The 24,891-nt window shown below is 48.0% G+C and overlaps 1 protein-coding gene across 1 annotated transcript in view; it reads left to right on the top strand.

Annotated features, from left to right (window-relative positions):
* The window catches only part of LOC124778371 (tubby-related protein 4), a 138,255-nt gene that overhangs the window by 72,412 nt on the left and 40,952 nt on the right, over window positions 1–24,891 (top strand). Inside the window, exons 8-9 of the mRNA XM_047253639.1 lie at window positions 8,729–8,997; window positions 21,018–23,116. Of these exons, the coding sequence (XP_047109595.1) occupies window positions 8,729–8,997; window positions 21,018–23,116 (2,368 nt within the window). The remainder of the gene's footprint in view (window positions 1–8,728; window positions 8,998–21,017; window positions 23,117–24,891) is intronic.

Genomic DNA, 24,891 nt, shown 5'->3' with positions numbered 1-24,891 from the left:
ATCACTACAATTACAATTACCTAAACAACAGATCTCTGTCTGAATTTTTTTTTTACTTAAATGTCATACATCTATACAAATACATAAATAAGATTTACATACAAGTTAAATGAAAGTGATAATAAAAAATAAAAATTCGTATTCCAAGCGGATTTTTTTATCTTTTTTTTGGAAGCAGGAAGGCAGGGTAAACAAACAATCTTTATTCGTGCAATTGTACTATCTTAGGGATAAGAAAAGGATCGAGACAGCAAAAACAATTTGGAAACCAGAAAATCAACGTAAAGGCCGCCCTTTTTTTGTGTAACATGAATAAAGTAAATGACAATCCTAGTCACGGGCGGGAGTGGAAATGAAGTTATCACCTGCATCACAATCCCTGCAGCACGCGGTGTCGCGTCATAAGTCTGGCAGACAGCCATATAATCTTGACCATTTCTGCCTTTGTGGGCGGCATATACACTCCTGGAAATTGAAATAAGAACACCGTGAATTCATTGTCCCAGGAAGGGGAAACTTTATTGACACATTCCTGGGGTCAGATACATCACATGATCACACTGACAGAACCACAGGCACATAGACACAGGCAACAGAGCATGCACAATGTCGGCACTAGTGCAGTGTATATCCACCTTTCGCAGCAATGCAGGCTGCTATTCTCCCATGGAGACGATCGTAGAGATGCTGGATGTAGTCCTGTGGAACGGCTTGCCATGCCATTTCCACCTGGCGCCTCAGTTGGACCAGCGTTCGTGCTGGACGTGCAGACCGCGTGAGACGACGCTTCATCCAGTCCCAAGCATGCTCAATGGGGGACAGATCCGGAGATCTTGCTGGCCAGGGTAGTTGACTTACACCTTCTAGAGCACGTTGGGTGGCACGGGATACATGCGGACGTGCATTGTCCTGTTGGAACAGCAAGTTCCCTTGCCGGTCTAGGAATGGTAGAACGATGGGTTCGATGACGGTTTGGATGTACCGTGCACTATTCAGTGTCCCCTCGACGATCACCAGTGGTGTACGGCCAGTGTAGGAGATCGCTCCCCACACCATGATGCCGGGTGTTGGCCCTGTGTGCCTCGGTCGTATGCAGTCCTGATTGTGGCGCTCACCTGCACGGCGCCAAACACGCATACGACCATCATTGGCACCAAGGCAGAAGCGACTCTCATCGCTGAAGACGACACGTCTCCATTCGTCCCTCCATTCACGCCTGTCGCGACACCACTGGAGGCGGGCTGCACGATGTTGGGGCGTGAGCGGAAGACGGCCCAACGGTGTGCGGGACCGTAGCCCAGCTTCATGGAGACGGTTGCGAATGGTCCTCGCCGATACCCCAGGAGCAACAGTGTCCCTAATTTGCTGGGAAGTGGCGGTGCGGTCCCCTACGGCACTGCGTAGGATCCTACGGTCTTGGCGTGCATCCGTGCGTCGCTGCGGTCCGGTCCCAGGTCGACGGGCACGTGCACCTTCTGCCGACCACTGGCGACAACATCGATGTACTGTGGAGACCTCACGCCCCACGTGTTGAGCAATTCGGCGGTACGTCCACCCGGCCTCCCGCATGCCCACTATACGCCCTCGCTCAAAGTCCGTCAACTGCACATACGGTTCACGTCCACGCTGTCGCGGCATGCTACCAGTGTTAAATACTGCGATGGAGCTCCGTATGCCACGGCAAACTGGCTGACACTGACGGCGGCGGTGCACAAATGCTGCGCAGCTAGCGCCATTCGACGGCCAACACCGCGGTTCCTGGTGTGTCCGCTGTGCCGTGCGTGTGATCATTGCTTGTACAGCCCTCTCGCAGTGTCCGGAGCAAGTATGGTGGGTCTGACACACCGGTGTCAATGTGTTCTTTTTTCCATTTCCAGGAGTGTATTTATGTATTTCTCCTGCGTTGACCATGTAGGGGCCAGTTTTCTTCTCAGTGTGCTGTATGCCAATGTAACTGAACCGCGCAGTATTGTCTCTAGTCGTTCTGCTGCAGTAGTCTTCTCAGTTCTGGGACACCCCAGCTGTCGGGCGGATTGTGAAAAACACTTCCTAAAAAATTGGAAAAGTAAGTCCTGTATTTCGTATGACTCCGTATGAGCTCGTGTTGTTCTTGTAAATACATCCAATAACCCATCACTGACTTAATATCGTACGAATACAAATATTTCGTCGCATGTCCAGCGATCCAATTGACCGCATACGTCTTTTGTTCGGGAAAAAAGGTCTTGTCCGGTAGAAAAAGTACATCCGATGTGATTTCTGTGTAGTTAGTGCGCCGAAGGAAGGCCAATATTCGACGCGTCAGCATCCAGACGTCCCTCGCTGCGCCACACACTAAACCATGTTCTTCCGTTGCTAACAGGCCACAGTTTGTGCAAAGAGGAGAATCGACCATATGAATTGTATGTAATCGACTCCTGGCCACAAGTTTACGGTTTATAAGAATGTACCACATCGATCTCGCTGCTGTTGACAGTAATGGAGTATGCACTGCACACCAAATGTGGTTCCACGTTCTCGACGGGTATTTGAATTCCACTACGTTGCAGGCATGGTGATCCATCAAGCGCCTATAGATCTCCCGAGTCGTGGGTATTCTCGTCGAAGGTACTTTCAGACGAATATAACTGTAATCAACAAGAAATGAGGCAATGTGTGCAAGAGAAGGCGAAATATTGCCCACCGCAATAGGGGGTTCGTACGAGGGCGGAACAAGTACTTCTATCAGAGCTGACGTTATGGTGTGCTTTCGTTGTTGCCAATTTCGTATCATCGCTCGCATGTAAAGCGCCAGAGCTTTGTTTCGCACGTTTGTGAGGTTGAGGCCACCATTCCGGAATTGTAGCGTTAACGTGTCATATGTGATCTTAAATAACATCCCAGTACTAACATAGTAACCAAAGGCAGCCATGAGGCGGTCTGCAATACCCTTCGGTATTGGTAGGATCTGCGCTAAATGGGGCAGTCGTGACGCTATGTGAACGTTAGTGTATGCCACACGCTGGATCATGTCAAAGGCTCTCAGTGAGTTGTTCCGTATCGCCAGACGAACATTTTGCAGAAGCCGCCGAGAACTCGCCGCCGCTGACCGCCGTAGTGAACGGGTAAATATGATCCCCAGACATCTCAGCGATTCCACCGTCTGAAACGGTCCGGGTATGTCTTCCAGACCCCGTCCAATGTGCATAATTTTGGATTTCGTCATGTTAATGACACTGCCTGCTGCCGTCCCGTAAGAGTCTAGATATTCAACAGCCTGATGCACTTCATGACCTGATCTGACAAGAAGGATCAGGTCGTCCGCATATGCGCGACAAACGAAAGAGTTCTCATTAAGCGCTATGCCAGTAAGTGAGCGCCTCATAACACACATCAGCGGCTCAAGCGCTATCGCAAACAGCATCATGGAGAGTGGGCACCCTTGTCGGACGGAGCTGTTAATAGGAACCGAGCCCGCTTCCCGACCGTTTACAATCACCTTCGATGTAGCCCCTCGTATTAGCCTCTTAATGATGGAGATGAAAACAGGTGGAATCTCCATTCGGCTTATGACTGACGCCAAGAAGTCATGGTTTATCCTGTCGAACGCACCATCGAAGTCCACAGATATCATCGCTGCTCGCATTTTACAAGTTTCCGCAAGGGCGATAACGTCACGGTATTCTCTTAACGCCGAGGAGATGTTGCTTCGCACCCCTAGGCAAGCCTGATCAGGGGATATTGTCCTGGATATCGCCAGCTTGAGACGAGACGCTAGTAGCCGTGCAAAAATTTTATAATCGGTGTTTAGCATAGTGAGAGGCCGATATTGATTAACACTGCGACTCCCCGCCATCTTCGGGATGGGAAGAAGAAAGCCCGTCACAAAATCCGACGGTAGTCGCATGTTCGGACTCATCGCCGCATTGTACATCGACACCAACTGTGGCATCATCATGTCCACGAATTCTCGATAAGACTCTAGCGTAATCCCATCTGGCCCCGGTGATTTATGGGCCGCTCCTGTTGTGAGTGCCACCTTTATACCGTCTTCTGTGAGTGGCTCCATAAGCGCTGCCTTATCCGTCTCTGTCAGTGTCGTTTGCAGATGTTGCAGTATCTCTTCCCTTACCTGACGGTCCGTCGGTGTACCGGCATAGAGATGGCGGAAATGATCTAAAAATTCATTTGCAATGTCCTGTTGTGTTGTCAGTTGACGGCCATCTAAACGATGGAGCACTGTTACCAATGCCCGGCGGTAACGCTTATGTTCCCGCGACACATGGTGCATCGAGGTACGTTCCCCTGTGATGGTGTCAAGACATCTTGCCCGTATTGGGATGCCACCCAGTCGTCGTCGCGTGAGCGATAGGATTTGTGCCTTGACACGATGAACTTCCGCATGATGTTCTGCAGACGGCACCTGGAAAGACAGCTCACGAAGCATGGTGTAATAATAATCAAGAGTGTCTCTCTGCCATCTCGCCTTATCCCGACCATACTGTATGAGAGCTCTTCTTATTGCCGGCTTAGTACACTCTATCCACCATTGAAGCACGGAGGTGTATGTTGGTAGACGGCGTTGACATGTGGCCCATACCTCCTCGACTCTCTGACGACATTCGGGGTCCGCCAAAAGGGACAAATTGAGCTTCCATGTCCCGTGGCTTCTCCACACACTTTGCCTAGGGAGTGACATGATACAAATGTAAGCCAGATGATCAGTAAATGCCGCAGGCCATCGTTCCTCGTCGACCACCTTATCCTGTAGGCCAACCGAAACATATATTCGATCGAGTCTGCTCGCCGAGTGACTGGTAAAAAAAGTATATCCCTCACGGTTCCTATGAATCATGTCCCAGGTGTCGCTCAACTTCAGATCCCGGCATAGCACATGCAATTCACGACAGGTATTGTAATGTGGTGTCTGGTCTTTTTGGGCTAAAACACAATTGATGTCACCACCTATAATGAAATGATCGAATCTGCCGGTAAATAAGGGCAAAGTCTCTTCCGAATAATATCTCGCACGCGCCCGTCTGTTGTCTGTGCCGGAAGGGGCATAAACATTGAGAATGCGAATTCCATTAACAGTTATCGCCAGTCCTCGTGCCGAAGGTAGATAAGCCAGGTCTCGGACCGGAATCCCGTCCCGGACCAATATCGCCGTTCCACTGTCGTTGTTCGAGTGCGGCGAGGTGTAGATGTCTCCATGTACTTCCTGGAACTCAGGAATGTAAATTTCCTGCACCATCAGTATATCCACATCCGACGCGTATATCATGTCCCTAAACAACTGCTGTTTCACGGGCGATCTAATGGTATTTATATTCACTGTCCCTATTCTGTATGCCTGGGGTCGAGTAGCTGTCATCTCCACATGATGTTAAAATGACAAAGTTTCACCGTGTCGATAGTCCCTTTGCACATCCGCCGAGGATCGCCCGAGGAACATGTCCCTGTGGCATTAGGTTTCTTGAGATGCGGACGGATGCAAGGCCCCACCAATAGAATGGTCCGCATCGGTGATGTTGTCGTCTTGCTCATACCAGCTGATACTATTGGTGTGCTCCAAATTTTCCTGTGCGGCATTGATGTGTGACATCTGTTGTTCTTTCGCAGCTGTAGACTCCACCGCCGAAGGGGTAGCAGGCCCCTGAGTGGATGCGTCGTCTGAACGATATGACATCATTTCACTGTCCGAATTCATATGAACTGCGATATCCGAAGCTTGTCGTTCCATGTCAGACAGGTCCATAGTGTTAGACTCGTCTGGGCTCCCTAGAAGAGAAGGGAGCGTCTCCGCAGAGTTTAGTCGGCGCTTCTTGCGGCGCTTTGGCGAGCGTTGTTTGCGGGCCCTAACCTCGGCCTCTGGTGTTGGCGCATCTTGCATCTCCTGCGTTCCCGTCACCGCCACAATGCCCTGGGGCCGTTCCACTTCAGCTTCCATGCCTATTGTGACGCTCTCATCCTCTTTCTGCGCCACCTGTAGTGTCTGAGATTGGAGGTTGGTCGGAGCCATTCCTTCTTCAGTGGCGTCCGAAGGCGCCTCAATCAACTGCGACGTCGGTTCGATGGTGCGCTCCGACCTCGGCGTCACCTCCCCGCGAAGTGCCGTCACGTAAGTCATCGGCAGTGACGTTGGTGTAGTCGGATTCTGGAAGTCTCCGCTGGGGAGTTGCACGAGTCTCCTCTGCATACACGCTGATCGAAGATGTCCTTCACCACCACACCCGGAGCATGTCTGGGGCTGTCCATCATAGATGACAATAGCTCTACAGCCGCCGATGTTCATGTACCATGGCACATGTTTCGTAAGGACAATTCGCACCTGTCGGACACCATTGAGCACTGGATACGTGCTAAAACTTGCCCAGCGTTCAGCCGTATGACTAATAACTCTGCCATATGGCTGGAGTGATTCAGTGACCAATGATTCGGGTACCTCGAAAGGCAGCTCGAAGATTCGAATCGTACGCACGCCCAGGCCCGAATGCGCGACTAAAACTTCGCCAATATGACCATCGGATGTCGGAACTGGAATCCTCGTTTGGCGGCTTCAATGATCCTATCACATGCTGCGTCGTCAATCATCTTTACGTAAAGAGTGCTGCTCACGATTGATAAATGAATTCCAATAATCTCCGTGTAATTAAGATGCACTTCGTCCCTCAAGAAACGTTCGATTTCGAAAGCCTTCGGTCTTGCATACTCGTTACAGAACGTGAACTGTATCGTGGTTTTTCGAAAATTGTGTGCCATTGCGTTCGATTCAAACAGTAACACACACGAGTGACGACGGTGTAAACGCCGCTTCTTCCGCGACCGTTCGCAGCCGAGACGTAAACAAGTCCGAGCTGCTCCGCGGCGAAAGGCGACCATCTGAGCTACCCAAACACGACTCACGTCTCGTCCTCACAGCTTTACTTTTGCCAGTATCTCGTGTCCTACCTTCCTAACTTTACACAAGCTCTCCTGCGAACCTTGCAGAACTAGTACTCTAGAAAGAAAGGATTTGCGGAGACATGGCTTAGCCACAGCCTGGAAGGTAGGAGACGAGATACTGGTAGAAGTAAAGCTGTGATGACGGGGCGTGATTCGTGCTTGGGTAGCTCAGATGGTAGAGCACTTGCTCGCGAAAGGCAAAGCCGCGCGGGAGTAGCTGAGCGTTCTTGGGCGCTGCAGTCATGGACTGTGCGGCTGGTCCCGGCGGTGGTTCGAGTCCTCCCTCGGGCATGATGTGTGCGTTTGTCGTTAGGATAATTTAGGTTAAGTAGTGTGTAACGCGTGAGGCAATACTGACCCTACGACTTATCTTAGAAAATAGATTAAGGAAAGGCAAACCTACATTTCTAGCATTTGTAGACTTAGAGAAAGCTTTTGACAATGTTGACTGGAATACTCTCTTTCAAATTCTAAAGGTGGCAGGGGTAAAATACAGGGAGCGAAAGGCTATTTACAATTTGTACAGAAACCAGATGGCAGTTATAAGAGTCGAGGGGCATGAAAGGGAAGCAGCGGTTGGGAAGGGATTCAGACAGGGTTGTAGCCTGTCCCCGATGTTATTCAATCTGTATATTGAGCAAGCAGTAAAGGAAACAAAACAAAAATTCGGAGTAGGTATTAAAGTCCATGGAGAAGAAGTAAAAACGTTGAGGTTCGGCGATGACATTGTTATTCTGTCAGAGACAGCAAAGGACTTGGAAGAGCAGTTGAACGGAATGGACAGTGTCTTGAAAGGAGGATATAAGATGAACATCAACAAAAGCAAAACGAGGATAATGGAATGTAGTCGAATTAAGTCAGTTGATGCTGAGGGAATTAGATTAGGAAATGAGACAATTAAAGTAGTAAAGGAGTTTTGCTATTTTGGGAGCAAAATAACTGATGATGGTCGAAGTGTAGAGGATATAAAATGTAGACTGGCAATGGCAAGGAAAGCGTTTCTGAAGAAGAGAAATTTGTTAACATCGAGTATAGATTTAAGTGACAGGAAGTCGTTTCTTAAAGTATTTGTATGGAATGTAGCCATGTATGGAGGTGAAACATGGACCATAAATAGTTTGGACAAGAAGAGAATAGAAGCTTTCGAAATGTGGTGCTACAGGAGAATGCAGAAGATTAGATGGATAGATCACATAACTAATGAGGAGGTATTGAATAGAATTGGGGAGAAGAGGAGTTTGTGGCACAACGTGACAAGAAGAAAGGACCGGCTGGTAGGACATGTTCTCAGGCATCAAGGAATCACAAATTTAACAATGGAGGGCAGCGTGGAGGGTAAATATCGTAGAGGGAGACCAAGAGATGAATACACTAAGCAGATTCAGGTTGCAGTAAGTACTGGGAGATGAAGAAGCTTGCACAGAAGAGTGTAGCATGGAGAGCTGCATCAAACCAGTCTCAGGACTGAAGACAGCAACAACAACAACAGTGTGTAACCTTAGGGACTAATGACCTTAGCAGTTAAGTCTCATAAGATTTCACACACATTTGAACATTTGAACAAAGGCAATGGTCCCGAGTTCGAGTCTCGGTCCGGCACACAGTTTTCATCTGCCAGGAAGTTTCATATCAGGGCACACTCCGCTGCAGAGTCAAAATCTCATTCTGTGATGAATAAAGGTTTTCAGAGATGACTGCAAGTAGTGACCTTTTGATTAGAGTATAATTTTATTTTCTAATTAGGAGTTTCAAGTCGCCTCATGACTCATCGACGAGTGTCTCGTGTTCTCCTGTTCGCATATAGAGTCGAGCCTGGGGGGCGACTCGAACCACGACTCTGGCAAGAGCAGCGGCTCCTCTCAGAACGCGGCCAGCGACACTTCGGACACGGAGCGCGAGGAGGGCTGCGGCAGCCCGCGCGTCCAGAGGCGCAAGCGGCGCCGCAACAAGTCGCACGGCGGGGGCGGCGGCGGGGGCGGCGGAGGCGGCGGCGAGAAGGCCGGCAGCGCCGCCGCGGGGGCCGCCGCCGACGCCGAGCAGGAAGACCTCACCTACGTCGACACCCTGCCCGAGGTACGTCTGTTGCCCTCTGCTCGCGCTTGCTCGTTCGTGCAACTGCCTTGTAAACCAGCATGGGCTCCGGAAATGTCGATCATGTTAAGCACAACTTGTGGCTTTCGGGCATGTTTTGATTCAGTAGCATTTAGACACCTTCTAAGGGCGTGGTTCCCATCCTTGGTTAAACGATTGCCCCCCCCCCCCACCTCCCGTTACCATCTGTTCCCCCCATTCCTCCACGCATTATCACCAACTTTAGCACCTAAGTTAACTGTAGAATGAAAGACTTCTCTTGAAACACTTTTATTTTTAAAATGGCGAAAGACGAATAATTTAGTTTGGGTGTATGTGTGCTTGAGTGTGTCAGTGTGCGTCTGTGTGTGTGTGTGTGTGTGTGTTTGTGTGTGTGTGTGTTTGTGTGTGTGTGTGTATGTGTGTGTGTGTGTGTGTGTGTGAGAGAGAGAGAGAGAGAGAGAGAGTTAGAACGAATAACGAAGGAATTCGTGATGCATTGCAGTGCTACCAACAATTTCTTCTCAGGAAAAAACCTAACTATCCACAGTGAGTGTTGATACTGGGTGATCAAAAAGTCAGTATAAATTTGAAAACTGAATAAATCACGGAATAATGTAGATAGAGAAGTACAAATTCACACATGCTTGGAATGACATGGGGTTTTATTAGAACCAAAAAAATACAAAAGTTCAAAAAATGTCCGACTGATGGCGCTTCATGTGATCAGAATAGCAATAATTAGCATAACAAAACAAGACACAGCAAAGATGATGTTCTTTAAGGGAAATGTTCAATATGTCCACCGTCATTCCTCAACAATAGCTGTAGTCGAGGAATAATGTTGAGAACAGCACTGTAAAGCATATCCGGAGTTATGGTGAGGCACTGGCGTCAGATGTCGTCTTTCAGCATCCCTAGAGTTGTCGGTCGATCACGATACACTTGCGACTTCAGGTAACCCCAAAGCCAATAATCGCACAGACTGAGGTCTGGGGACCTGGGAGGTCAAGCATGACGAAAGTGGCGGCTGAGCACACAATCATCATCAAACGATGCGCGCAAGAGATCTTTCACGCGTCTTGCAATATGGGGTGGAGCGCCATCCTGCATAAACATCGTACGTTCGAGCAGGTGTTTATCAGCCAGGCTGAGGATGATGCGATTCTGTAACATATCGGCGTACCTCTCACCCGTGACGGTAGCAGTTACAAAACCAGAATCACGCATTTCCTCGAAGAAAAAAGGCCCGATAACGGTAGATGTGGTAAATCCAACCCATACCGTGTCTTTCTCGTCGTGCAAATGAGTTTCCACGACAGTTCTAGGATTTTCGGTAGCACAAATTCTACAGTTGTGGGCGTTGAAATGAGCTTCGTCGCTCCACAACACGTTACTCAACTAACCGTCATCTTCCGCCATCTATTGAAACGCCTACATCGCAAATGCCCTCCGCTTCACTAAATCGCCAGGTAACAGTTCATGATGCCGATAGATTTTGTACGGATAGCATCGGAGGGTACGCCTAAGTGCCAGCCAAACAGTAGTGCATGGAATGCGGGTGCAACGTGCGACTGCACGAGCGCTGACTTCCCCGTGCATAGACGAACCCGCTTCAGTCTCCATTTCTTCCTGAATTGTCTCAGCAGCATTACGCCTTGTGCTCGGTCGGCCACTACGGGGTCTATCGTCTAAACAACCCGTGGCTTCGAACTTCGAAATCATTCTCGCCACAGCTGCACTTGTCAACGGACCTTTACCCGATCGAATCCCCTTCCTATAGCGATAGGATCGTAACGCTGAACTAGCACATTCGCCATTCTGATAATACTTCACTAAAAGCGCCTTTTCAGGTAACGTCAACATGCTGCGACTGCTGGCGCATCTGATTCTCTCTCTCATTACAGCTCCTTTTAAACACGATTGTCATGCGCAGTCACTGGCATTTTGCTGTCCAGCGCCATCTGTCGGATATTTTGTGAATTTTTTTTTTTTGGTTCTACTAAAACCCCATGTCATTCCGAAATGTGTGTCAAATTTTACCTCTCTATCTAAATTATTCCGTGGTTTATTAAGTTTTCAAATTTATACTTACATATTGATCACCCGGTACTTTTTACAAAACATAGTTCCCCTGCATTACTGCTCTCCATTACAGCACCTCCTTGGCCTGCACGCTGCAACCCCATTTAAAATCAAACAAATTCAAATGTGTACACTATACTTGCTGTTCGTAAATCACTTCATTGTGCACTCCTTACTTCTGAACTTGCAGAAATTGGACGACTTTAGGCTGTTAATGCTTTGGGTCTAACAACAAGAATATAGTAATAATAATAATAATAATAATAATAAAACTGTGTACAGCATTGTAGTAGCCCTTGTGTAAACTCCTGTGTTGTGCTGTCAATTGATTCATTTATACACTCCTGGAAATGGAAAAAAGAACACATTGACACCGGTGTGTCAGACCCACCATAATTGCTCCGGACACTGCGAGAGGGCTGTACAAGCAATGATCACACGCACGGCACAGCGGACACACCAGGAACCGTGGTGTTGGCCGTCGAATGGCGCTAGCTGCGCAGCATTTGTGCACCGCCGCCGTCAGTGTCAGCCAGTTTGCCGTGGCATACGGAGCTCCATCGCAGTCTTTAACACTGGTAGCATGCCGCGACAGCGTGGACGTGAACCGTATGTGCAGTTGACGGACTTTGAGCGAGGGCGTATAGTGGGCATGCGGGAGGCCGGGTGGACGTACCGCCGAATTGCTCAACACGTGGGGCGTGAGGTCTCCACAGTACATCGATGTTGTCGCCAGTGGTCGGCGGAAGGTGCACGTGCCCGTCGACCTGGGACCGGACCGCAGCGACGCACGGATGCACGCCAAGACCGTAGGATCCTACGCAGTGCCGTAGGGGACCGCACCGCCACTTCCCAGCAAATTAGGGATACTGTTGCTCCTGGGGTATCGGCGAGGACCATTCGCAACCGTCTCCATGAAGCTGGGCTACGGTCCCGCACACCGTTAGGCCGTCTTCCGCTCACGCCCCAACATCGTGCAGCCCGCCTCCAGTGGTGTCGCGACAGGCGTGAATGGAGGCACGAATGGAGACGTGTCGTCTTCAGCGATGAGAGTCGCTTCTGCCTTGGTGCCAATGATGGTCGTATGCGTGTTTGGCGCCGTGCAGGTGAGCGCCACAATCAGGACTGCATACGACCGAGGCACACAGGGCCAACACCCGGCATCATGGTGTGGGGAGCGATCTCCTACACTGGCCGTACACCACTGGTGATCGTCGAGGGGACACTGAATAGTGCACGGTACATCCAAACCGTCATCGAACCCATCGTTCTACCATTCCTAGACCGGCAAGGGAACTTGCTGTTCCAACAGGACAATGCACGTCCGTATGTATCCCGTGCCACCCAACGTGCTCTAGAAGGTGTAAGTCAACTACCCTGGCCAGCAAGATCTCCGGATCTGTCCCCCATTGAGCATGTTTGGGACTGGATGAAGCGTCGTCTCACGCGGTCTGCACGTCCAGCACGAACGCTGGTCCAACTGAGGCGCCAGGTGGAAATGGCATGGCAAGCCGTTCCACAGGACTACATCCAGCATCTCTACGATCGTCTCCATGGGAGAATAGCAGCCTGCATTGCTGCGAAAGGTGGATATACACTGTACTAGTGCCGACATTGTGCATGCTCTGTTGCCTGTGTCTATGTGCCTGTGGTTCTGTCAGTGTGATCATGTGATGTATCTGACCCCAGGAATGCGTCAATAAAGTTTCCCCTTCCTGGGACAATGAATTCACGGTGTTCTTATTTCAATTTCCAGGAGTGTAGTTTCGAAGCGAGTAATGAAGCAATTTCTGGACTACTGCAGGTACTATTTGCAACTTGGAGAAGACATTTTCTTGAGATTTTTAGCATTTGTTACCTATATATCTCAATTTTATCATCAATGGTGAACTCGACAAAGCACAACATATATGTGTGGTGGGTGGACTATATGAGGAGCCTGTAACCTCCACCATATTACTGCAACTAATTGAGAAAAAGTAATTATTAATAACTTATATAATCAGTAATACAGTCTTGCAAAATTGTGATAATAGTAGTGCTGTTTTGAAAATGATTTAGTTTCGTGACAGGAACAGACTCGAATCGTTCAGTTTTTACCCCTCAGAAAAACATCTATTTGCACCTCAGGGGGTTATGATCCCCTGGTTGGGAGCCGGTGTTCTAAGGAAAATATTCTGCATACCATTAAACACGTTACCCCAGAAAGTATAAAAAAGCTGAATTTTAGCCAGTCTGCTTGTGTATAAAGTACAGTACTAAAATACAGGATAAAATCGAGTACATAGCTTTTGGCGGCTACATCCACACTAATGTTATAAATGGGAAAGTAACTCTGCTATGCCCTGGCGAGGAAACCGCTGAACCGATTTTGATGAAGTTTGGTAAGGAGATAGTTTCAACACTGAGGAAGAAAACAGGCTACTTCAAAAAATTGTATTTTTTGGTATTATTAACATTTTTAAATATGGTTTCCGTGCGTGAAATGGAGACTACATTTCCACTGATGTCAGTGTCTCTGAGTGTTTACAGATTATTCCGTGACAGTGAAAATTCATTGTTTACTCCTCCACACGGTTCCTGAAATTTTAAAAACCTGTCTACGTCATATGGATAGTCTTTACGGCGAAATATTGTGGAGGTACAATAATAATATCCGATAGTAAGCCAAAGAATCATATTTAAAACTTTCACATAGGGAAAGCCATAAGAACAGGCTTACCACGTTTTTTGTTTCCGACCAAGGACATGTTACGATACTGTTAGGGCCAACTGAGGACATATTTCTTAAATTACTTAAAACTTTTAACAGTTTACTCAAACATTAAACTTTGTTTTCTCATTGTATTTTTCACTATACATGACTTTTTCAGCAATAGTTCATTTGTTTTAATTACACTCATATCTGGCAGTGTTATAGGAAAATGTAATCTCTTTAGCAGCGCACACTAGGTAACTGTTATTCCTATCTTTGCCTTTAAAAATTCTCTTATGTTTCGTGAAGTAACAGCATTAACAGCACTCTTAAGTTTAGCTGTTTTCATGTGGTCGTTAATATTACCCTTTCCGTTTGTGCTACAGAAAATTCCCCAGTACACAGTGAGCAATAAATACATTCATTGTTACTATCATTACACAATTTCAAAAATTTTTATTCTTGTAGCGAGTTAACACACACACAGTTCTTTTGGCCATTCCTAAACGATGAGACAAAAACCTAATACTGATAAGATAATCAACAAAATGAATAATAAATAAACATGGTGCTGCATATATCGATCTTCTGGTGGGTAATGTGAAACAGCTGTTGCTATACCTTGTATGTAGTAAGAATAACACCACCAACTGTTGGGTTGGGTTGTTTGGGGGAAGAGACCAAACAGCGATGTCATCTGTCTCATCGGATTAGGGAAGGATGGCGAAGGAAGTCGCCCGTGCCCTTTCAAAGGAACCATCCCGGCATTTGCCTGGAGACATTTAGGGAAATCACGAAAAACCTAAATCAGGATGGCTGGACGCAGGATTGAACCGTCGTCCATCAACTGTATTTAATGGTTGTATTCTGAACTGGTGTTGATACACTGCCACTGTAGACACCATAGGCTGTAACAAGCTTCACTTTAGCGGATGCCATGTTTTGGACCATCTACATCAGGGGTGGCCAAGAATTCAGATCGTGAGCCATGCCCTGGCTCGTGAGCTGTGCCCTGCCTCGCAAGATATGCCCTGGCTGGCGTCCCACATTGCTCTACCTGGCTGCACACTTCCCCCACTGCCACACCGCAGTTTCTGAGTGGAAGAACGGGGAAGGTGGGGGGAAGGGGGGAGGGGGACTGCAAATGCGCCATATGAAGATCGCAATCTAGTCGCACTGCATATGACGCGGTTTCGTATTTCTCAACAACACAGATCACAAACGAAATAAATTTTCAGTATTATTTAGTTATTTTTGGTGCACCGAATATATAATATACACTCCTGGAAATTGAAATAAGAACACCGTGAATTCATTGTCCCAGGAAGGGGAAACTTTATTGACACATTCCTGGGGTCAGATACATCACATGATCACACTGACAGAACCACAGGCACATAGACACAGGCAACAGAGCATGCACAATGTCGGCACTAGTGCAGTGTATATCCACCTTTCGCAGCAATGCAGGCTGCTATTCTCCCATGGAGACGATCGTAGAGATGCTGGATGTAGTCCCGTGGAACGGCTTGCCATGCCATTTCCACCTGGCGCCTCAGTTGGACCAGCGTTCGTGCTGGACGTGCAGACCGCGTGAGACGACGCTTCATCCAGTCCCAAACATGCTCAATGGGGGACAGATCCGGAGATCTTGCTGGCCAGGGTAGTTGACTTACACCTTCTAGAGCACGTTGGGTGGCACGGGATACATGCAGACGTGCATTGTCCTGTTGGAACAGCAAGTTCCCTTGCCGGTCTAGGAATGGTAGAACGATGGGTTCGATGACGGTTTGGATGTACTGTGCACTATTCAGTGTCCCCTCGACGATCACCAGTGGTGTACGGCCAGTGTAGGAGATCGCTCCCCACACTATGATGCCGGGTGTTGGCCCTGTGTGCCTCGGTCGTATGCAGTCCTGATTGTGGCGCTCACCTGCACGGCGCCAAACACGCATACGACCATCATTGGCACCAAGGCAGAAGCGAGTCTCATCGCTGAAGACGACACGTCTCCATTCGTCCCTCCATTCACGCCTGTCGCGACACCACTGGAGGCGGGCTGCACGATGTTGGGGCGTGAGCGGAAGACAGCCTAACGGTGTGCGGGACCGTAGCCCAGCTTCATGGAGACGGTTGCGAATGGTCCTCGCCGATACCCCAGGAGCAACAGTGTCCCTAATTTGCTGGGAAGTGGCGGTGCGGTCCCCTACGGCACTGCGTAGGATCCTACGGTCTTGGCGTGCATCCGTGCGTCGCTGCGGTCCGGTCCCAGGTCGACGGGCACGTGCACCTTCCGCCGACCACTGGCGACAACATCGATGTACTGTGGAGACCTCACGCCCCACGTGTTGAGCAATTCGGCGGTACGTCCACCCGGCCTCCCGCATGCCCACTATACGCCCTCGCTCAAAGTCCGTCAACTGCACATACGGTTCACGTCCACGCTGTCGCGGCATGCTACCAGTGTTAAAGACTGCGATGGAGCTCCGTATGCCACGGCAAACTGGCTGACACTGACGGCGGCGGTGCACAAATGCTGCGTAGCTAGCGCCATTCGACGCCCAACACCGCGGTTCCTGGTGTGTCCGCTGTGCCGTGCGTGTGATCATTGCTTGTGCAGCTCTCTCGCAGTGTCCGGAGCAAGTATGGTGGGTCTGACACACCGGTGTCAACGTGTTCTTTTTTCCATTTCCAGGAGTGTAATTTAGCTTCAATGGGCTCTACTGTATACTTTAATTCTGTTTCACCTGTTAGTAGGAGGACGATGTCGTCTGTAAACCTCAAACACTATATCCTTATTCCTCTAATTTTTACCCCCGTGACGTTTAGTAGGCAGTGGTCAATCACATTTCCTAAATATAGGCTGAAAATCATAGGAGCCAGACAGCATCCTTTTCTTACTCCTTTACCCAATTTTATCCAGTTGGAACTTCCTCCTCACAAATTCACTGACGCTTTTTGATTGAAGTATAATGAGTTTATAAGTTCCGCCGGTTTTCCAGTCCACTCTCCATTCCCTCATTATAATTGCAAGCTTATCCCGAGCCACATTATCAAAGGACTTTTACACATCTACACTACTGGCCATTAAAATTGCTACACCAAGAAGAAATGCAGATAATAAACGGGTATTCATTGGACAAATATATTATACTAGAGCTGACATGTGATTACATTTTCACGCAATTTGGGTGCATATATCCTGAGAAATCAGTAAACAGAACAACCACCTCTGGGCGTAATAACAGCCTTGATACGCCTGGGCATTGAGTCAAACAGAGCTTGGATGGCGGGTACAGGTGCAGCTGCCCATGCAGCCTCAACACGATACCACAGTTCATCAAGAGTAGTGCCTGGCGTATTGTGACGAGCTAGTTGCTCGGCCACCATTGACCAGGCGTTTTCAATTGGTGCGAGATCTGGAGAATGTGCTGGACAGGGCAGCAGTCGAACATTTTCTGTATCCAGAAAGGCCCGTACAGGAACTGCAACATGCGGTCGTGCATAATCCTGCTGAAATGTAGGGTTTCGCAGGGATCGAATGAAGGGTAGAGCCACGGGTCGTAACACATCTGAAATGTAACGTCCACTCTTCAAATTGCCATCAATGCGAACAAGAGGTGACCGAGACGTCTAACCAATGGCACCCCATACCACCACGCCGGGTGATACGGCAGTATGGCGATGGCGAATACACGCGTCCAATGTGGGTTCACAGCGATGTCGCCAAACACGGATGTGACCATCATGATGCTGCAAACAAAACCTGGATTCATCCGAAAAAATGACGTTTTGCCATTCTTGCACCCAGGTTCGTCGTTAAGCACACCATCGCAGGTGCTCCTGTATGTTATGCAGCGTCAAGGGTAACCGCAGCCGTGGTCTCCGAGCTGATAGTCCAATAAATCACACAAATCTAAAGGCTGTCAGTTCAACTACATGCCTAGGAATTACAACTAGGAATAACTAAAATTGGAAAGATCGCATTTATAACGTTGTGGGGAAGGCAAACCGAACACTACATTTCACTGGCAGAACGCTTAGAAGACGCAACAAGTCTACTGGAGAGACTGTCTAAACTGTGATTGTCCGTACTCTGCTAAGAGTACCGCTGCGCGGTACGGGATCCTTACCAGATTTCGATTGACGGAGGACATCGAAAAAGTTCAAAGGAGGTCAGCTGGTTTATATTATTGTGAATCAGGGGAGCTAATGTCACTGATATGATAAGCGAGATGGGGTTGCAATCATTAAAACGAAGGCGTTTTTTGTTGCGGCGAGATCTCTTCACGAAATTTCAATCACAAACTTTCTCCTCTGACTGCGGATATATTGTATTGACGCCAACCTACACAGGGAAAAATGATCGTCGCAGTAAAATAAATCAGGTCTCGCACGGAAAGATTTAGATGTTTTTTTCTTACGTGCTGTTCGAGAATGGAACGGTAGAGTAATACGGGTAGTTTAAAGGTGGTTGGATGAACCTTCTGCCGTGCACTTAAGTGCGAATTTAAGAGTGGTCGTGTAGACTTAGGCACAGACGACAGGGCTTCCTCTATCCTTCCTCTCTGCCAGATCAGCCTGAGGTTCATAGTCTGATTTTCTGTCATGATATTCAGCTTTTGTCCCGAATTTCTATCCCTTGTTTTCACCAACTACTTATTATAAACGCCTATTGTATGAAACATCAGCAAGAAAAAATAGAATTTTTTAAAGAATATATTCCATCGCAGATTTTCCTCACAAGGAGCTTCTAATTAATTGCTTGCCTATGGAGTGTCGTCTCAGTTGTGCCACTGGATTCGTGATTTCAGAGACGTGTCCATCACAATCTTTAACAGCCTGTGCCGTGGTACACTCTCGGATTTTACGGGGGTGCTAATTTCTTCAAGTACGATTGTCTTGTGGTTTATTTGGCATGCCCCTTTCATTTACATCTACGTCTACATCGTTACTCAGTAGACCGCTGCGAAGCGCATGGCAGAGGGTACGTCCTATTGTACCAGTTACTACGGCTTTTTCCCATTCCATTCACGTTTGGAGCGCACGAAGAACGACTATTTAAATGCCTTTGTGCGCTGTAAATAATCCAATCTTCCACTCACGATCCTTATGGAGAAATTTATAAGGGTTTTTATATACACCTAGAGACATCATTGCAACCCGGTTCTTGAATCTTTGTTAGTAGACTTTCTCAAGATGGCTTCCGTCTGCCTTCAGGACTCTGCCAATTTAATTTCTTCAGCATCTCAGTAACACACTCCCAAGGGTCAAAAGGAACCTGTCACCATCCGTGCTGCCCTTCTCTATATACGTTCAGTAGCCCCTGTTAGTCCTGTTTGGTGTTGGTCCCAAGCACTTGAGGAATATTCTAGCATGGACCACAAGAGTGATTGGTAAGGAATCTCATTCGTAGACTAATTGCATTTCCGCAGTATTCTACCAATAAATCGAAGTCTGCTACATGCTTCACTCACGACTGAGTCTATATAATCGTCCCATTTCAAGTCCGTACAAAGTGTTACGCCCAGATATTGCTAAGATTTTACAGATTCTAGATGTGAGTCACTGGTACTATAGTCAGAGGACACTGCTTTTCTCGTTTTCTGAAATGCAAAATTTTACATTTCTGATCGTTTAAAGCAAGCTGCCTATCTTGGCTCCACTTCGAAATCTTATCAAGGTCTGATAAAATATCTGTGCAGCTTTGTTCAGACTGTACGTCATTATGGATAACTTCACCATCTTAGAGAAGTCTGAGGTTACTATCAATATTGTCGGTAAGGTCAACATGAACAGCAATGGTCCAAACACGCCTCCTTGCGGCATACCCCAAGTTATCTATACATCTGCCGATGATTCACCATTCAAGATAACATGTTGTGTCCTCCTTACCAAGAAATCTTCAGTCCAGTCACAACTTTCGCTTGATACCCCTTATGATCGTACTTTTGATAATAAGCATAGCTGTGGCGTTGAGTCAAGTGCTTTCCAGAAATCGAGAAATACTGCATCTACCTGCATTGATCCATGAGAAAAGTGCGAGCTGTATTTCACATGATTGGTGTTTTCTAAATCTTTGCTGGCTGGCATGGAGAATGTCATTCTGTTCGTGATACCTCTTTATGTTTGAGCTCAGAATACGTTATAAGATTCTACAGCAAATGTATGCCGAGAGATGGTGAATTACTTCCGCTATTCTTCTTGTGGACAGGTGTGACCTGCGCTCTCTTCTAACTACAGGGCACGGTCTTTTGCTCAAGGGATTCACGATAGATTATAGTTAACAGGGTCGAAAACTGGGTATAAAATCTGATAGCGATTCCGTCGGGCACTGGAAATTTGTTCAGTTTTAACGATTTCAGCTGCCTCTCAACGCTTCTGACACTATCTATTTCACTCATCTTTTTAGTGATAAGAGAATTATATTGGGACAATACTTCAGGGTTTTCCTTTGTCAAGTAACGTTATGCATTTGCTTTGCTATTCTCGGCTTCATTTTCTGTTTCGTCTGTGACTATCTTCACTAGCTTCAGATAGTAGACTATACACAAGGTCAGCTAAGTATACATAATTTGGACCTTTCCGTTAATTAGGAAGGATCTGTTAAGTTCTCTTCCCTACTGCCTAATTCCAGATTTGTTTGCTGTTCTCTGGCGATAAGGCAAAACTGTCATCGACTCAAAGGTTGATTTTGGCACCACAGTGCATTCACTTTGCGTGATGCTACTGGACGAGCTAAGCTCTTATCTTTCTCCATCGCTTGAAACGATCCAACAGCTAGTTGTAGGGAGGTCAACAGTTTAACATGCACTTGTAACTTAAACAAATTATTGCCAGAAACGAAAGAAGCGATAAATGTCAAGAAAAACGGTTGGCTCAATTCAGGACTGAAGCTCTGAGCTTTGGGTGATACTTACCCAATTAGCTACCAACCAATGGATGATTCACTTCTTTATTTCCTTCTTACACATAGCTTTTTCGTCCAAACTCTTTTTGGTTTTTCTTTGTTTTTTTTCTGAGCCGATATAGTTCATCTCTTCTATAGGGTCTAGGACGCATATGCCTGGCCCTGAGTAGTTAGCAGATAAACGTACAATAGTGGTGAGGACTGCATCTTTATATATATTTGTTGCACTGTGGGGTCCTGAAAATTTCATCGATCAGTTGATTTCTGTTCACAAATGCATATTCACTTTGAACAGCATTTACTATGTTGGCATAAACTTCTAATTTGTTTCAGCACATCAAACTGGTGGAAGTGACATCAAACATCTGGGGTACGAAGTTTAAAATCCACGGCTTAGCTCCGTCAGTACCAGCAAACTTGGGCCAGGTCACTTACAAGACTTCGCTCCTCCACCTGCAGCCCCGCCAGATGACCCTGGTGATCACCGAACTCCGAGACGACTTCCCACCCGGCCCCGATCCCAACTTCAATCCGAACCTATTCTCCGAGGACGAAGAGGAGGCGTACTACCACGAGGAGAGCTCCAGAATGCCGGCCGGTTACCAGAGCGACATCGCTCCGCCCATTGCACCCATGACGCCGAGAAGCCATCACACGCCGTCCACCAGCGGTCGTTTCGTACAGAGTCGATCGAGGATGCACCAGGCACTGCACAGCTCGAAATCTCACAGCCACCAGAATAGTATAACTATATCTAGCAACGCGACCGCCGCTCTAGCGAGAGCAGAGTCATACGAGGACGAATTCTCGTGCAGTGAAGTGACGGAAGCCACGAGCTCTTGTGAAAGTCTCAAAAATAGTTCTGTTCCTGCTTCCGTTTCGTCTGCAGCGAAAAATTGTACAGACAGTTATCCGTGTCAGCAGGTGATATCCGTGCCTAATGGGAATGGTTACAATGGAAATGGGTCTTACAATAACGGCTTAGGGTCGGGCAGTAGTAACGGCTATAGTAGTGGTGCTGTTGCACAGATAACGCGATCTAACATCGGAATGGCCTCCCAAGGTGGACAGTCCCGACACGTCATTTCGCCTCTAGTTTGTGAAGGAGCAGTTCCTGCTCTGCAGTCGCCTAAAAACACGGTAGCTCCGAGCGACGTTTTAATTGACCGGACGTCCTCGACACATACTATGGTAGCCTCCTCGCCGTCCGATTTTTCCGGTAACATACAAAGAGTGAAAACCACAATCGAGCACAACCAAAACAGAGGCAACGCGGTAACGAACCTCAGTTTAACGCCGGGAGGGGCAGAGCAAAGCTGCGTTGAAATGAAACCAGTTGTGGTGAAGAGACTGGATACTGAGGGGAGCGGCAAACCCCACCAGTCTAATAATGGCAGCTATAGCGAAACGGCGATCACTTTAGAGGGAAGTTTCACTACGACAAGTGGCCCGTCCTACTGCACGTCACCACACAAAGGGACGAGTAGTAGCAGTGCGGGCAAGAGAAAGGAGAAGAGTGGCGCGGCGAAATCGAGTCCTAGTGGGAACCAGATAGGTATTGCGGGCAACAAGTGGTGCGTTACGAAACCGGAAGAACTGCTCTTCATCGACGAAGACGGATCGGGCGAGCCGGTCGCTCCGGAAAGGGGAGTCAGACGTATCCCGACTTCGGTATCGATAGCTCCCTGCACAGCCGCTTGTGTAGCCGACTCCATGGTGCGCAGCTGCAGCGTCGGCTACCTCGACATGGTCGACGTCAACATAGTCCCGTGCGACGTAGCCCTGTCCATGCTGAGGAAGGACACGCCGAAGCGCCTAGTCCTGGTGAACAGGAAGAAACAGCGGAAACACAAAAGCAAGCAGCACCAGAGTCGCGAGGGAGGTGACAAGGCGAAGGACAGTTGCGCGGGGCTGCCCAAGCTGAAGCACTGCGGCAAGAGCAAGAGCCTCGACTCTAGCGATCTGTTTCCGACCAGCGATACGTCCGAGAGCAGTTCCACTGCCGATCCTCCGTCCACGAAGAGATCGATCGACCGTGCCAGAAAGGAAACCGGCTCGGCGAGTGCGAGCGGCGAGGTGAGTCGCGAGTCTTCGTCGGCGTCGTCGCCGCCGCCGCCGGCAGCCCAGCCGCCGCGAGAGTCTCCGCCAGTCGGCGAGCGCCGCGCTGAGGTCAGAGCCAGTGGCGCGCAGGCAGTGCTGGCGTCAGCGCCGCTGTCGCCAGCGGCGAGTCCGCCCAGCGCGCCACGGAGGCAGCAGCAGCACGCGCTGGCGGCGCTCGAGAGCCTGGCGTCGCGCATCCGCGAGCTGGACGAGACGCACTCGCTGCCGCCGCCATCGCCCTGCGCCTCCCCGCGGCTGCCACGCAGCAGCCCCGCCAGCCCGGCGCCCAGCAAGAAGGCCGCCAAGCGCAACCAGTCCTCGTCTCCCATCAGGTAACGTGCGACTTCCACAGGGGTCTGTTCTGGTTCCTTTGCTTTTCCGGTTATACGGGATGGTTATAATTAAACTTTTGCTACTTTAGAGGGAGCGAAAGGCTATTTACAATTTGTACAGAAACCAGATGGCAGTTATAAGAGTCGAGGGGCATGAAAGGGAAGCAGTGGTTGGGAAGGGACTAAGACAGGGTTGTAGCCTCTCCCCGATGTTGTTCAATCTGTATATTGAGCAAGCAGTAAAGGAAACAAAAGAAAAATTAGGAGTAGGTATTAAAATTCATGGAGAAGAAATAAAAACTTTGAGGTTCGCCGATGACATTGTAATTCTGTCAGAGACAGCAAAGGACTTGGAAGAGCAGTTGAATGGAATGGACAGTGTCTTGAAAGGAGGATATAAGATGAACATCAACAAAAGCAAAACAAGGATAATGGAATGTAGTCTAATTAAGTCGCGTGATGCTGAGGGAATTAGATTAGGAAGTGAGGCACTTAAAGTAGTAAAGGAGTTTTGCTATTTGGGGAGAAAATAACTGATGATGGTCGAAGTAGAGGGGATATAAAACATAGACTGGCAATGGCAAGGAAAGCGTTTCTGAAGAAGAGAAATTTGTTAACATCGAGTATAGATTTAAGTGTCAGGAAGTCGTTTCTGAAAGTATTTGTATGGAGTGTAGCCATGTATGGAAGTGAAATATGGACGATAAATAGTTTGGACAAGAAGAGAATAGAAGCTTTCGAAATGTGGTGCTACAGAAGAATGCTGAAGATTAGATGGGTAGACCACATAACTAATGAGGAGGTATTGAATAGAATTGGGGAGGAGTTTGTGGCATCACTTGACAAGAAAAAGGGACCGGTTGGTAGGACATGTTCTGAGGCATCAAGGGATCACAAATTTAGCATTGGAGGGCAGTGTGGAGGGTAAAAACCGTAGAGGGAGACCAAGAGATGAATACACTAAGAAGATTCAGAAGGATGTAGGTTGCAGTAAGTACTGGGAGATGAAGAAGCTTGCACAGGATAGAGTAGCATGGAGAGCTGCATTAAACCAGTCTCAGGACTGAAGTCAACAACAACAACAACTTTAGAGGGCCCCCACTACAAACGAGTGATTGTACAAGAATGACACTTTGTGAAAACATTTGCAAGGACATGCAGAAGAGAAGTAATGAGTAAACCATTGAAAGAAACACATTTTAAGCAGGGAAAAATGCTCCCATCGAAGCACAAAAACGCAAATGCGTTTCTGTTTATTTAAAAGAATCTGACTGAAAAATGGGGTACCAGCTGCCTCGTTCTACCTTCCATAGCCCATTAAAAATTTCCCAAAAATTTTGGCATGTGAACATATTTGTATTTTTTTAACGTGCAACTCAGAACAGTGTCCCACAAGCTCCCCTAACTGTAACTGACTCACACCCACTAGTCCATTGTAAGTCGCTTATATCCATCCATGCCAGTTCCCCTTTCTCACACACTCAGACAGCCCAACTCATTGTCTTATCTCTTTGTGTGTCTCTGTCACTGTCCCCTGTATCACACCCACAGTCCCCTTTGTTCTGTCCTGCTACCACAGTCTTCTCTCTTGTTCTCTTATTATTATCCCATTCCTTCCTTTCTACTACTCCTGTCTCTTCTCGCTGTCACTATCTCGCTCTTCCTTATTGTCACTGCCATAAACTCCCTCTCTCTCTCATTATCACTGTCTCTCACTCATTTCCACTTTCTCCCTCTCTTTATTCCTCCACCACTAGTACTGTCTCTTCCACTCT

The sequence above is a fragment of the Schistocerca piceifrons genome, chromosome 1 (genome assembly GCF_021461385.2).
Source record: "Schistocerca piceifrons isolate TAMUIC-IGC-003096 chromosome 1, iqSchPice1.1, whole genome shotgun sequence".
Taxonomy (NCBI): domain Eukaryota; kingdom Metazoa; phylum Arthropoda; class Insecta; order Orthoptera; family Acrididae; genus Schistocerca; species Schistocerca piceifrons.
The sequence above is the reverse complement of the archived record's forward strand: the minus strand, read 5'-3'. Positions and strand labels throughout refer to the sequence as shown.